The sequence below is a fragment of the Seriola aureovittata genome, chromosome 16 (genome assembly GCF_021018895.1).
Source record: "Seriola aureovittata isolate HTS-2021-v1 ecotype China chromosome 16, ASM2101889v1, whole genome shotgun sequence".
NCBI lineage: Eukaryota > Metazoa > Chordata > Actinopteri > Carangiformes > Carangidae > Seriola > Seriola aureovittata.
Window position 1 is genome coordinate 21,285,966 of NC_079379.1, and position 13,310 is coordinate 21,299,275.

The following is a 13,310-nucleotide window of genomic DNA, read 5'->3' on the forward strand; positions in this document are numbered from 1 at the left end:
ATTCAGAAGGTTACTGACACCGTGAACTTGATCCTCATGTGGTGATCAACCACTGGAGCATCTGGCCTTAATAAATTCAGCCTAGCCGAATCTGTCTCTGTTTTTGAGACTGTAGTTAGTGGTGGTGTTGAATTGGAGTGATAAAACATTAGTTACTGGACCTTTAACGTGTTACTTAAGTTTAACTTCTGTTATCTAATTAAGAGGAATAATACACTGTGGTAGATACTTACTTAAATAACTCCAGTATCTATAATTACTACAACTGCTGAAAAGAAAGTTAACAAAACAGAATACATCACATTATATGAAAAATAGTATACTACTACTCATAAAAAAAAATTAAAGCAGCATTATATGATATTTTTAATAGTGAACCGATTACACTGTTTTACCCAGTACTAACAAAAATATCTTTTTCTTCTTTACAGAGGTAGACTCTAGGTCTTACAACCATCCCTCTCTTATCAGCTCCTGAGAGACAGCTGGATCAACGGCTAATGGGTAAGGAAAGATGAAAAACCTTCCGTAATTACGACCAAAACAGAGCTAAAATGTGAGTGCTACATTTGTCAGGGGGCTATAAACTCAGCTCCAGACAAATGCTAACATTGCTGTTAGAAAAAGGATTTGTAGGTCGGCAACTGTTTGATAATGTGTTAGCTACAGTGATACGATGGTAATAAACATTAGCTGTAGCCAAACCTGTTGCCAAATACTATAAAGTAAACACTAATGCCATATAGAGTTGTTCATAGTAGACTGTGATGGCAGTAAACAGATAGCTAGTGTTAGCACACAAGAACTCTGAACTTTACTGTGAACAAAATAAAATCTGCACTGAGCGATTTTTGAGTTTTGCTAGTGCTAGGGCATTTAAAAAAAAAAAATCAATAGATTTAAATCCTAATAACATCACAGCTGTACAGTATTTTATTAATTAGCCCACAGAATTGTAGTCAAGGTAACCACTGCTTACTGACCTGCATGGAGTTTTGTATTTTTGAAATGTGACTAATGAACATGAACATTTCTATTTATAGAAGTCATTAATTTTATGATAGAAATAACAGAATAGCCCATAGTGTATATTAATGGTTATACGGTGAATGTGTTTGATTTAACACTTCTGCAGAGCTCCCCCAGCTCTTATGTCTGACTCTAAATGTGTAAGTGAAAAATGAGTTGGTTACTTTGGGGTTGATGTGCAGCAGGACATGATGATGTGTGAATCATTATCACTGTCATTACTGCCATTACTTTAGCCAACTGGATGGTGATTTTCTATGAATTTATCACCATGTCCCCTTCTCCACGGTAATTGATTTCCCTGCTCTACGCTCTGTCTGAAAATTGCTATAAAATGTTCGTTTTTTTTTTGTTTCTTTCTCCAGTGACACGAACATTGAACGGCCACGACTGCTTTGTCCTTTGCACTCTGGGATTCCAGTTTGTTTGTACCGATGTTGATCCAAGATCCAAACCTCAATATCCTCCACAAACTAATATGAATCCTGAGTGAGTCTATTCATGTGTTCGTTCTTCTCTCACATGTGACTTCATACATATTGGCAATCTGATTTTTACAACTTGGCCATTTGTCTAAGATTTTATTATTATTTTCAAAATGACACTGACGGGTCGGGAAGCGAGAGCTGGAATAAGATGAAATACGATGTTCTTGTTGTAATAATGTTGTAATAATCTGCCCTCTAGACCATCAGTGCGACATGTTCTGACTATATTATGTGTGCAATCAATCAAAAACAAGGCAACACAAGTGCTGTAAATGGGCTGTGGAAATGCATTTGTGTCGCCATGCTAGCAGCAGGGGTCTAGTAATGTCCATGTCGGCCAGTCTATTGATTTCTCGGATGATTGGCCCACATGATGGATTGCCATGAAATTTAATACAGACCTTTATGGTCCCCAGAGGATGAATCCTAATTACTTTGGTGATCTCCTGACTTTTCTTCTGGTGGCACCATGAGGTTGACATTTTTGGTTTTGTGTGAAGTGTCTCAACAAAAATTAGATGGATTGTCATAACATTTCGTAGAGGGGGTTCAGCGTCCCCGGAGGAAGAATCCTAATGACGTCCCGTTCTCTTGAAGGCAATATCTCGGGAACATCGGGAGGGAATTTCTTCAAATTTGGCACAAACAATCACTCGGACTCAACGATGAAGTGAATGGATTTTGGTGGTCAAAGGTTAAAGTCACAAAACATGTTTTTGGCAATAAGTCAGGAATTCACACACTAAATGTGATGAAATACACTTAATACCTTTTGATTAAATTCCTTCAAAGACTTCACTACATATGTTATCTGAGTCTGGAGTACAGCTTCACAGAGCTTCTTGTGTGTCTGTACAGTCTGTACAAGTTGTTACCAGTTTGTCCACAGGGTGGGTGCGTAATTCACAGGGGACGGCATGTTTGTTGCTTTGCTTATGGCTGCTTGTAATTTCTGTTGCTCTGGGACAGAAGCTCATTCCTTCTCACTCTGGATAAGACAAAGACTCAGATATGAAGTCTACAGTTTCGAAATATGACATTCAGTTTTATGAACCGTATTTATTATTCGCAGCCTTTGTGTACAGATTCTGCTCCTCTCTCTGTCTGCGTTAGCGTGCTACAAAGAAACTATGTGGACATGACACACTGAAGTGGCACGGCCATTTTCACACTTCACAGAGCATCACATGTGGCATGGCAAGAGAGGGAGCCTGCCGTGGCAGAACAGAAGTCGGAGAGAGAGAGAGAGAGAGAGAGAAATGAGAGATGGGCGAAGGAGAGGAATATTGGGACTTTGTTTCATCAGATCGTATTTTACTCCCACCACACACACACACACACACACACACATACACACACTCACTCTGACAGTCACAAACTTTCACTCATTACCAGCCCCCCCCCTCCCCCACCCGTTTGAAGCACCAATCTCTCTTCCTCCCACACTCTCTCCGTCTCCTGAGGTTTTTCCTTCCTGACTTTGTTTCTTCTTCCTCTTCCTTTCCGTCCTTCCGCCTTCTGTGTGTTTTTCTTACCAATCTTCTTTATCTCGTCGCCGGCTGCTGGATGCCATTTTCTTCTCTTTCCCTCTACGCGCTGCTGCTCTTCCTGGTATAACACAGCTGTTACAACCCGTCTCTCACTCACTCACTTTTCTGCTTTTCTTATACACACACATACACACACACACACACACACACACACACACATATTCACTTCTCCCTTTTTCTCCTGTTCTGCCAACTTCAAACTGTCTTTGCGTTCTCTCTTATGTAAATTTCCAAGTCTCTTCCTTTTTCTGCACCTTGAAAAAACACACACATACACACACACACACCACACACACACACACACACACACACACACACACACACACACACATACATACACACACTGTCTTGAGTCATACACCAGTTTCTTCACATTAGCTAATCTCACACATCACCATTCACACATTTCCACTTGCTCTAAAAGGTGCAGCACACACACACACACACACACACACACACACACACAACACACACACACACACACACACACACACACTTTTACCCACCAGCTCTTCCCAGCACACACATTGGTACACACCCTCTCTCCTCTTGCTCTCTTTTCCTCCCTCCCAGTTATACACATTCTCTCTCTCTGTCTCTCTCTGGCTCTCTCTCTCTCTCTCTCTCTCTCTCTCTCTCTCTCTCTCTCAGTCCTCATCTGCACCTCAGCAGAGTAACATGTTGCCTCATCGCAGACACAGCGCTGAGCAGTAAGCAGAGGCTGCCTGCTCTCTGTCTGACTGACCAAACATTCAGAGCAAACAAGAAGGAGAAGCAAGAGGAAGGGAAGTCTCATCTCTCCTCTTTGGTGTCTGACCATCTTCTCTGGAAGGAGGAGGAGGAGGAAGAAGAAGATCTGTTTTTACACAGTCCCTACTGAGTTTGTCACCTCAAGCAGGAGGAGTGGCAGAAGATGCAAGGGAAACTGGAGGAGCTGAAAAGTTGGCTCTCTTTCAGTCAGCTGTCCATCCATCAGCTGACCAAACTTTTTTAAAAGAAGAAGAGGAAGAGGTGTACTGCCCAGGGTGGGCGAGGAGGAGCGGGAGTGAAAGTATCCTTCACCCCGTTCACTTCCGTGCACACGTGTTTTGGTCAGTAAGAAAGCAGGACCATCCTTCCAGAGGCAGCTACCCATGTGGCAGGAGGCTCTGTGGACCCGCGGACGTTACCTGCTGGAGAAGAATGATGGAGGCGAGGTTGCAGAGGGGCCCGAGAGCCTTGGGGACGGGTGCCCGGGGTTCCAGGGCGAGGTGTGTGTGGAGGGCGAGAAGCCCCAGGACTGGCTGTATGAATCTTACTACAGAATGAGCCAGCAGCATCCGCTGATCGTGTTCCTGCTGCTGATCGTCATGGGAACCTGCCTCGCACTGCTGGCGGTGTTCTTTGCTTCAGGACTGGTGAGTGAGAGTGTGTGTGACTGTGTGTGCGTGTGTGTGTGTGTGTGTGTGTGTGTGTGTGTGTGTGTGCGTGCAGAGGTGTGGGTAAGTTAATCTATCCAGAAAGAGGAGGTTAGTTTTATCTTAGAAATAAATGCCACACACCAATTAACAGGAAATGTTGTCATTGTTGTATGTTTTCACTATGGTAACAAACAGCTTAATCTGTGACTTATTCACATTTAGATGGGTTTTTTTTCTCTCTTAACTTTGTTTCTGAGACACTGGAATAAATAGAAGAACTTGGTATTTAAAGGAATTGGTCAACATGTTAGAAAATACACTCAATCATTTGAAAAAAAAAAAAAAAAGACTTGGATGGGAAAATTGATACCACTCACATTTCTGTGAAGTAAATATGTAGCTGGAGTGAGCAGCTAGTTAGCTTAGCTTAGCATTAAGACTGGAAACAGGGAGGAAACAGCTAGCTGGGCTCTGTCTAATGATAACAAATCTAAAGCTAACTAATTAATATGTTACAGCTTGTTTGTTTAGCCAAAGTGTAAAAATAACATTGCTGTTTTACCGGGGGCATTATGCACCGGACAATTTCTTGACCAAAAGAAAATGAAACAACAAGACATAGTGTGTTAAGTAGTGAGCTTTGGAGGTGCTAGGAGGTCGATTTTGTTTTGTTACCTTTTGACAGAGCCAAGCCAAGCTAGCTGTTTCCCAATGTTTCCGGTCTTTGTGCTAAGCTAAGCTAAGCTAAATACCTCTGGGCTCCATCAGCTACATATTCAGACATGAGAGAAGAATCATTCTTCTTTTCATGCTTTCAGCAAAATAAAGCAAATAACTTCAATCCCCAAAATGTTGAGCTATTCCTCTAATATGAGCAGTGATCAGCAGCAGGACAAGAAAGCGTGCCACCTCTAGAAATGAATCATGAACGCATCACACATCAGTACTGCACTTGTTGTTTCTGCAGTACTCTGAGAAGTGTTGAGAAGTTCTCTCAGCTACAAGCGATGACCAGAACTGCAGTCATGGAGTAAGACCATGAACCGTACTGATCAACAAACTAAAATGCATTTTTAAAAAGTTCAAAATCTGTCAAAATAAAGGCCACAGTTTGTTTTTAATGCTGAGGAACTCTGTATATTTTATTACAGTGCCATAAAAAGTCCTGCTACAAGCTGTATATACCATTTTTAAGTATCAGATGGTAGCCTTCTTGTAAGGATCACAGAGGAGAGCCCGAACAAAAGAAGAGTTTTGGTTCTAGCACGAGACTGGATGAGACGGGGAGGCCGATGTGCACGCGTATGATTATATGTGAAGCGGCACTTTAAATTGCAACGTCGGGTTTGCAGAGCGGATCAAGAGCGGGATGAGAGATGAGTTCGCGGCTGTGTGGGTGTTGGTGCTTTTGTCAAGAGAAAAGTGTTGTTTTGGCCACAAACACTCAACCACAAACACAAGCTATTGTTTTCTCAAGTGCAGCTTTTCAGTTTTTTTATGAAATAGGAGTACAAAAGGAAGCCCACTCATTGCTGAGGTTGTTGTTGTTTCAAAATGATTGTTTTTGCTGCTGTACGTATGTTCAGGGCAAGCTGTAGACTCTTGTGTGTGTTTGTGTGTTTGTGTGTGTGTGTGTGTGTGCTTCATTTGCTCTCAAAGTAGCGCCGGCACGCTGTCGTTGAAGTCCTGCAACATTCAATTGAACTCTGTAATGTGGTCATTCCCAGGAGAACCTCCACCTTAATCAATCCCTTTACTTCTATTTAAGACACATCAATATGACTTATTACCCGGGCGGGTCGATTTAATTCCCCATGTTCGACTCATCTTCTTCCTCTACACTTGGGTCACAGGTTGATTGCAATCTCCCCTAATAATTTTTCATTACTCACAGTATCCATCACATTTTTTTCCCTATTTGTTTCTATTAAACAACAGACAGATTTGTCTATAGTCATGTAGTGGTTGTTCGGCGGGGCATGTGTATTTATTACTGCTGGACGTAGAAGAATGGCAGGAATAAATAGAGGGTGGGTTTGGGGCTGGGCGGCAGAGGGAGGGGAGGATGTTGTTGTAAGTGTTCTGGCTTTATCAGTGAGCCGACAGAAACCCAACCAAAGCAGCACTAATGCTCCCGAAATGACTGCACACTTTAATCTTTCCCAACAGATCAGGGCTGGAGTGGGACAATGTGGTGTTTTTAAGACAAAGACTCCTCCACCCATACTGCACCGTGTGTGTGTGTGTGTGTGTGTGTGTGTGTGTGTGTATACCTGGGGAGTGTGGGTATGTACATGTATATGCTTGCTATGCGTGTTCATGTTTGTGTGTTGTTTGGGTGTGTTTATCTGAGGAAGTCTCTCATTTCCTTCACAGGCTAATCTGCAATTTTTTGAGAAGATTATTCATCTTGTTTTTTCTTGTTGCCTTGAAGTATTGATTGGAATGTGTGTAGGTATTTGTGCATGTGTGTGTGTGTGTGTGTTTGTGTGTGTGTGTGTGTGTGTGTGTGTGTGTGTTAGCATGCCCAAACATGTGTGAGTCTCTCGCAGTCACATGGCAGTATGTTAACCAAATGACATTTTAAACACCATTTGACAGTTTAATAGGGATCGATATTACATCTGGTGATGGAACATTGGAAATCTATAAATTGGATAAAACAGCTCACATTATTTTCATTGACTACATCGGTATTGTTTACTATTGACCCCAGTGTTGACTTCAGTTTCTGGTAGTTAATGATCATTTGCAACGTATTTTTCGTCTTTGCGGTTTCAGAGTTGGTTGATATTACATCAGTAACATCTGCAAAACATTGATTTATTTCCATTTCATCCGGAGTTTGATAGATGCAGGGCTGTGAGAGCAGGGTGTTTTTGTAATGATGGATCACCAATCTGTCACTCCGGGGGCAGGAAGGTGAATGAATGTGGTGAAGTAGAGCTGCAACACTTCAAAGGACGAATCTTGTACATGCAGATTCTGACTTCATACAAAAATGTTGAGTTTAATCTTTAAAAAAGATCTTCATTTTACTTTCTGGGCAAAAAAAAAAAAAAGCCTTGATCTCCTTACATGATATCCCCTTAGCTTTACTTTTGAATGATACCGCCCTCAGTTACATCTCATATCAGCGTGCTACAGGAAAATATCACATTAAAGGACCACTCCGTTGTTTTAGTGTTACACTTCTATAAGTTTTAGGAATTCACAAGAGACACATTCAACAAAGAATGGTCACAATCGAAGCGGCAGTATGAGACAAATCGAAACAACTCAAGTGCATCTTTTCGTCCGTCTGGTGTTGTGTTTCTTTTTAGTTGTACTGTTTCTATTTGTGGTCGATTTGCATTTACATTTTCTCATTTGTCAGACGCTTTCATCCAAAGCATCTTATAGGTGACGGTGATGCACATCACTAAAGCTTCAGTGCGGTAGGAGACCTTGGTGTAAGTACTAAGGACTACATGGATTCAATGTGATCTGAAAGCCTCCATCTGAAGGATTGCCTCATTTGTCTGTGCTTTCCGAATCTGTTACAAATCCCTGTTGAAACATAAATCAGTTTTATGATTTGACAATGCTGCAGTTAAAGTCTGGTCAGGTTTAGACACAAAAACAACTTGGCTAGATTTAGTCAAAGGGTCTTTGCTCTGATGTAAGCAGGGTGTTAAGGTTAGCGAAACGTTGTTCTGGTTAAAATGATGAATCAGAGTAATAAACAACAAGGTTAGGGAATAATCATGTTCAAACTAAAAAAGAACAAAGTGACTGTTGACTGGAAATGGAAAACACACTGTGGTCGTCTACATTAAAGTCTAATTTAGATTTCTTTGAAATTCTTATTATTCATAATTCAGCCACTTCCTTATTTAGAGCTTCATAAGGGCCCATATCACCACATTTCCATGGCCTTTCCTTCACATGTATGTCATTTATTGTGTGGCTGGTGGGAATCTTCACTTGTACGAATGCGTTCCAAACTGGTTCGATCCTCTCAGCGGTGACATCGCGCTGCTCCTGCCCTCTGGCATCTTTCTGTGTGATTGTGAAACGACTGTTTCTTCACCCTGTACTGAGAAAGTCGACCCCTGGGGTGCTGTGGTGAACGGATGTACAATCACACACTTGAAGGAACAACATTTCTCAAGATCATTATACATGATAAAGCAAGTTTTGTATTGTGTTTGTCCTTTCATTACAATCGGTCCTCACGCTGCCGTGATGCTTCCAGCTAATTTTAATAATTCATATCATAATCTTTCTGTTCATATACATGGCTGCTCTACAACCTTTGACCTGTTTTAGCAAAGTCTGTTAATGTACCTCCACACTGCAAATAGAGCACTCGAGGAAAGGTTTGTTGATTATTGATGATTTTCATAACCAGGCTGAGAGCAGATTGAAGAAAGTCCAGCCACGGACGCTGCTTCATCAGGCAGGATAAATATTCAACAGGCACCAAAACACGGAAAGTACATACACACCGTCATGATTTCAACACTGGCTCCTCCTGTGCCACCTCTCGCCTTCTTCTCACTCACTGACATAGTGTATTTGGTGTGTTTGTGTCATTTCACTGCTGAGTAATTACATTACTGCATCTCTCTGTCTCTTTCTGGCTTGCTGCTGCTGCTGCTGCTGCTGCTGCTGCTGTCTCCATGTTCCCCCCTTTTCCTCCCAGTATAATAGCTGGATAAGCCAGACTGGGTTAAAATAGGAAATAATTGTTCTGGGTGACAATGCAGTACATTATGGCAGGCAGGCACAACTCCCTCCCTCCATGCCATGTCGAGGGAAATGGCTTTAAATGGTTTCAAAGGGGGTTTTAACAGGATTAAATGGCCTGCAGTGAGAAATGTGCAAAAGTGTGGATGCTTCTTTTTTTTCCTTAGTGAGAGAGAGCAGCTCCCTCTGCTCCCTAACCTGTGTGTGCATGTATGTGTGTGTGAGCATACAGTTTGTACAAAATGAGTTTTGACACCGAAGGACGGGTCTCTGTCACCGAGGTACCCCTCTGGTGTTCTTGTGGGTTTGCAGTCTTGCTTACATCCTCATTAGGATTCAACCCGTGCTTCAGGCTTACTGTATAGCTGGCGTGGCGTCAGCAACCAGGTCCCATGGGATCCCTTCGCCAGACCCTGACTCATACTACTTCTGCTACATCACGCTGCTTCATTAATACACAGCAAAACGCTCTCTTCCTGCGTTTGCTCCGGCCAAATAGCTTCTTGCTATTTCTCTAGCTCCAGTCAATAAACTGTCAAATCAGCCACAAATTCAAGGGTGAGCCTGTGGCATCTTTTCATTCTGTTACATAAAAGCTGCTCCAGTGAATTGCATGCTAAGAGAGTCAAACGCATTTCTGTGCCCACACTGATGTTCATTTTACTGTAAAATTGGTGACATCTAATCGTACAGCAGCTTGCTAATTTAACATTTACAGCTGCCGGACCTGTCAGTGCAATCATGACTTTGGAGTTACTTAAAATGGTTTACGTGGGTGTCGGGTAGGATCGGGTCTGTGAGAGTGTGCTGTGTGTGTGGAAGCCGTGCGTTCACAGTCTCTCTGAGCAAATGATGGTGATTTTGCTCACTGTTCCATAATTTAACACACGCTGAAGAGGGAAAAAAAGGGCTAAGAGAGTCCTTTATTCATACCCTGCCTGCATTTCTGTGTGTGTGCGTGTTTGCGAGTGATGGGATTTTTTTAAGCGTTTATCACTGAAAATCAAAAGTTGTTTCTGTATAGTTAGAAATATGTTGAGGACACATGCACATACAGAGGTTACGGACAGGTAAGAAATGGGAGGAAGACATGATGGTGGGAACTGAAAGGTGTTGCAGTCTCCTCCTGTTAGCACGAATGATTTATCACAAAGAGAAGTTACGTGAATCTCACCAGATAACTGAACAAACTTTGGTTCACAATTTTGCAGTCTCTCTTTATTTAATTGACACGAGAACCATCCATCCCTCCATGAAAGCGCGGTGAAGATAATAGTGCGGTGATAGCGAGTGTGTTATTTCGTCATACATGAAATCATCTTCAACAAATAAGAAATTCTGACAGCTATGTGAAGTTTCAAGGAAGAAGAGTCAATATCCTCTCAAGGTGGAGAAGAAAAAAAAACAAAAAACTGAACTGCCTTTCTTAGAAAAAACTACAGCAGCCTCGTCTCTTTTTTTTTCCAAGTCAACTGTTGGGACGGACAGTTTTGTGTTTTGTGCAGCGTGCATCCTCCTGGAGTGTAAACATGACATTAGACTTAGAGTTAGGAAGGGGCTCTCTGCTGGAGAGGAGGAGAGGGTGGGTGAGGGAGGTCTGGTCCAAGTCAAAGAGACAGAGAGAGAGAGTGTGTGTGTGTGTGTGTGTGTGTGTGTGTGTGTGTGTGTGTGTTTTGACGGTTTGTAAATGCTGACTTTGACAGTGTGAGCGCAGAAGTGATGCTGTAGCACATTCTCTGGGCTTAGACTGTCTGTCTGCTGATCTGCGTGCCGTCTGTTCGTCTGTTTGTGCGTGTGTGTGTGTGTGTGTGTGTCTGTCGTGCCATACCTCCATCCCCCTGAGCACATAATGTCCTCATTAAGATACAAAGTTATGGGGAGTTCTCCTAAAGTATGCAGACATTTTGTTATTTTGACCATATTAGTTGGTTTTACGGTTAATGTTTGGGTCAACTGATCTGTAGTCGGTATTTAGAGCATTTTAGGACTCCTTAAAGGAATTCTTTGTAAGTTTTGCTATTGCTACATAGCGAAAGTTAGCATTAGCAAGTGTTTACTTACCAGTCTAGATGAAAAACTTAATTCCTTTACTCGCTAAGAGCTGTCTCCAGTGGTGGAAAGCAGCATTAATGTTAACTCTTGTCTCTATCATGTCTTTTCTTCTAGTGAAGTTAGCACATTAAATAGCGACTTCAATCTTCCCTGAGGACGTAGTGCGGCTCAGAGGCTGTATTATTAACCTTTTGTCTTGTAAACACAACAATGGCTGAAACTCCACCACCCGTTCCTGGCAAGAAACCACATTTGGTGGCAGAGGAAACTTACAAATAGCCTCTAGTGTCTCTGGTTGGTCTTTCTCTGGTCCAACAGTTTAACAGACTTTGTGCTAGTGTATAATCAGAGTACATGACTTTTTAAAGCTGCTAGTCGATTCCCACAGTGGTTACAAATGTACCTAGTGGAGGGTCCTCACTACTATATTAATGCAACGTGTATAGGTGTGTAAACTGTCGACTATCCATACAGGCATGTACTGAAAATCGCTTTCCAATCACTTTCACCTGCAACTGTATAAATCAATAATTCTCTCTCTCCCTCCAGACAACAGAGGACCACTTGGCGTTCCTGATCACGGTGCCGGCCGCTCTCATCCTCTTCCTGTCCATCTTCATCCTCGTCTGCATTGAGTCGGTCTTCAAGCGGATGCTCCGCCTCTTCTCTCTCCTTATATGGGCCTGTCTGGTCACCATGGGTTACCTGTTCATGTTCTCAGGAGGGATACTCAGTCCGTGGGATCAGGTAGATAAATGTGTGTTTGTTTTGTGTGTGTGTGTGTATCTGGATGTGTGTATCTGGATGTGTGTGTCTCAAAGAACATCTACGGGCTTGGTTATAGCTACTGCAGGTCTGGTTGTACAGTTCAGTTGAGTATTCGCTAAGCTCCAGGCAACTTTTAATTGTTTCCAGTTGACCTGTAAAGGTGTCTTAAATATTCACCTGATCCCTATGTACATGATACCGTGACATCACAAAAGGATATTATAAAAGACTGAGGTTAAAGCTAGAAGCTAGCCATAAAACTAGCTATGTCCAAGGTGAACAGTTAGCATCCGTGCAAGTTGGTGAGTCACGTAGAAGACATGAAGATAAAGACACAGCATCGCTCTTGTCTTGCTATGTAGAGTTTTAGGAGTAAGATGAGGAAACATGCTGTTTTTTTGTTCTAACGTAAACATGTTTTGCTGCTTTGCTTCAGTACTTGGACAACAATAATAATACAACAACAATACAAGACACATTGGATTCGTGCTATGTTTGTATTTTCAAATAGTGTGTGTCACTTTTGTTTAGCTGGGGTTGCCGGGAGTGTGTTACTGTGGCTCAGGACAGACTAGAGGAGTAACCAAATACCAATGCATTGTTTGGATATGAACGGATGATGCCCCCTTAACAGATATGAACAGCTTTTTTTACTCCCCTCATGCTCACCCCTAATTGCAGGCAGACACCCGCTGGACTACAATGCTGCAGTTGATATCCCATAAACTTCCTCAGTGCCTCTCCAGACAGTTGGAGTGTGCAGTGCAGCACCTGCACTGGCTTACCTGCTGAAAGTGCTCCCAGGTCTGAGGGTGAAAACAGTAGAAAGGAGGGAAAGAATTGAAAAAATAAATAACATCTGGTGTTGTAGACTTTTGTACGCTCATCTGTAGCAGCTGGGTTTTATCCTTTTTTAAACACTCAGTGAGAAAAGCAATTGTCTGGCCACATCAAATGGAGCTTGAAGACTTGAATGAAGAAGGTTAGACTACTCCAAATGAATTTGTTGTATGAATTTGCATATTTGAACCTTGAATTTCAAGCTCATTTACCATTAAATTAGAAGTTTTATCTAATTAATGAAGGTACTACCCACACACTATGCCAGCTATGCGTAAGGATTGCCAGTGAGTTGCCTGAACAAGCAGGAACATGAATGAATGTAATGCAATGGAAACATGGATCTCACACACACACACACGCTGCAGTCTGTATATACTGTATCACTGCGTCGTTTTTTTTATTTGAGTATAAGAATTTATTTATTTTCCTGCAACAGTTTGCGGCGCGGT

The 13,310-nt window shown here is 42.1% G+C and overlaps 1 protein-coding gene and 1 long non-coding RNA gene across 2 annotated transcripts in view; both read left to right on the top strand.

Moving 5' to 3' along the window:
• Nucleotides 1-429: 429 nt before the first annotated feature.
• Nucleotides 430-1,512, top strand: LOC130183401 (uncharacterized). Its single transcript, XR_008829834.1, has 2 exons — nt 430-504; nt 1,395-1,512. It is a non-coding gene; the product is annotated as an uncharacterized LOC130183401 (long non-coding RNA).
• Nucleotides 1,513-3,742: 2,230 nt separating this feature from the next.
• Nucleotides 3,743-13,310, top strand: part of adcy2b (adenylate cyclase 2b (brain)) — a 52,208-nt gene continuing 42,640 nt past the window's right edge. The window contains exons 1-2 of the mRNA XM_056400137.1: nt 3,743-4,464; nt 11,800-11,997. Of these exons, the coding sequence (XP_056256112.1) occupies nt 4,201-4,464; nt 11,800-11,997 (462 nt within the window). The 5' untranslated portion in view covers nt 3,743-4,200. The remainder of the gene's footprint in view (nt 4,465-11,799; nt 11,998-13,310) is intronic.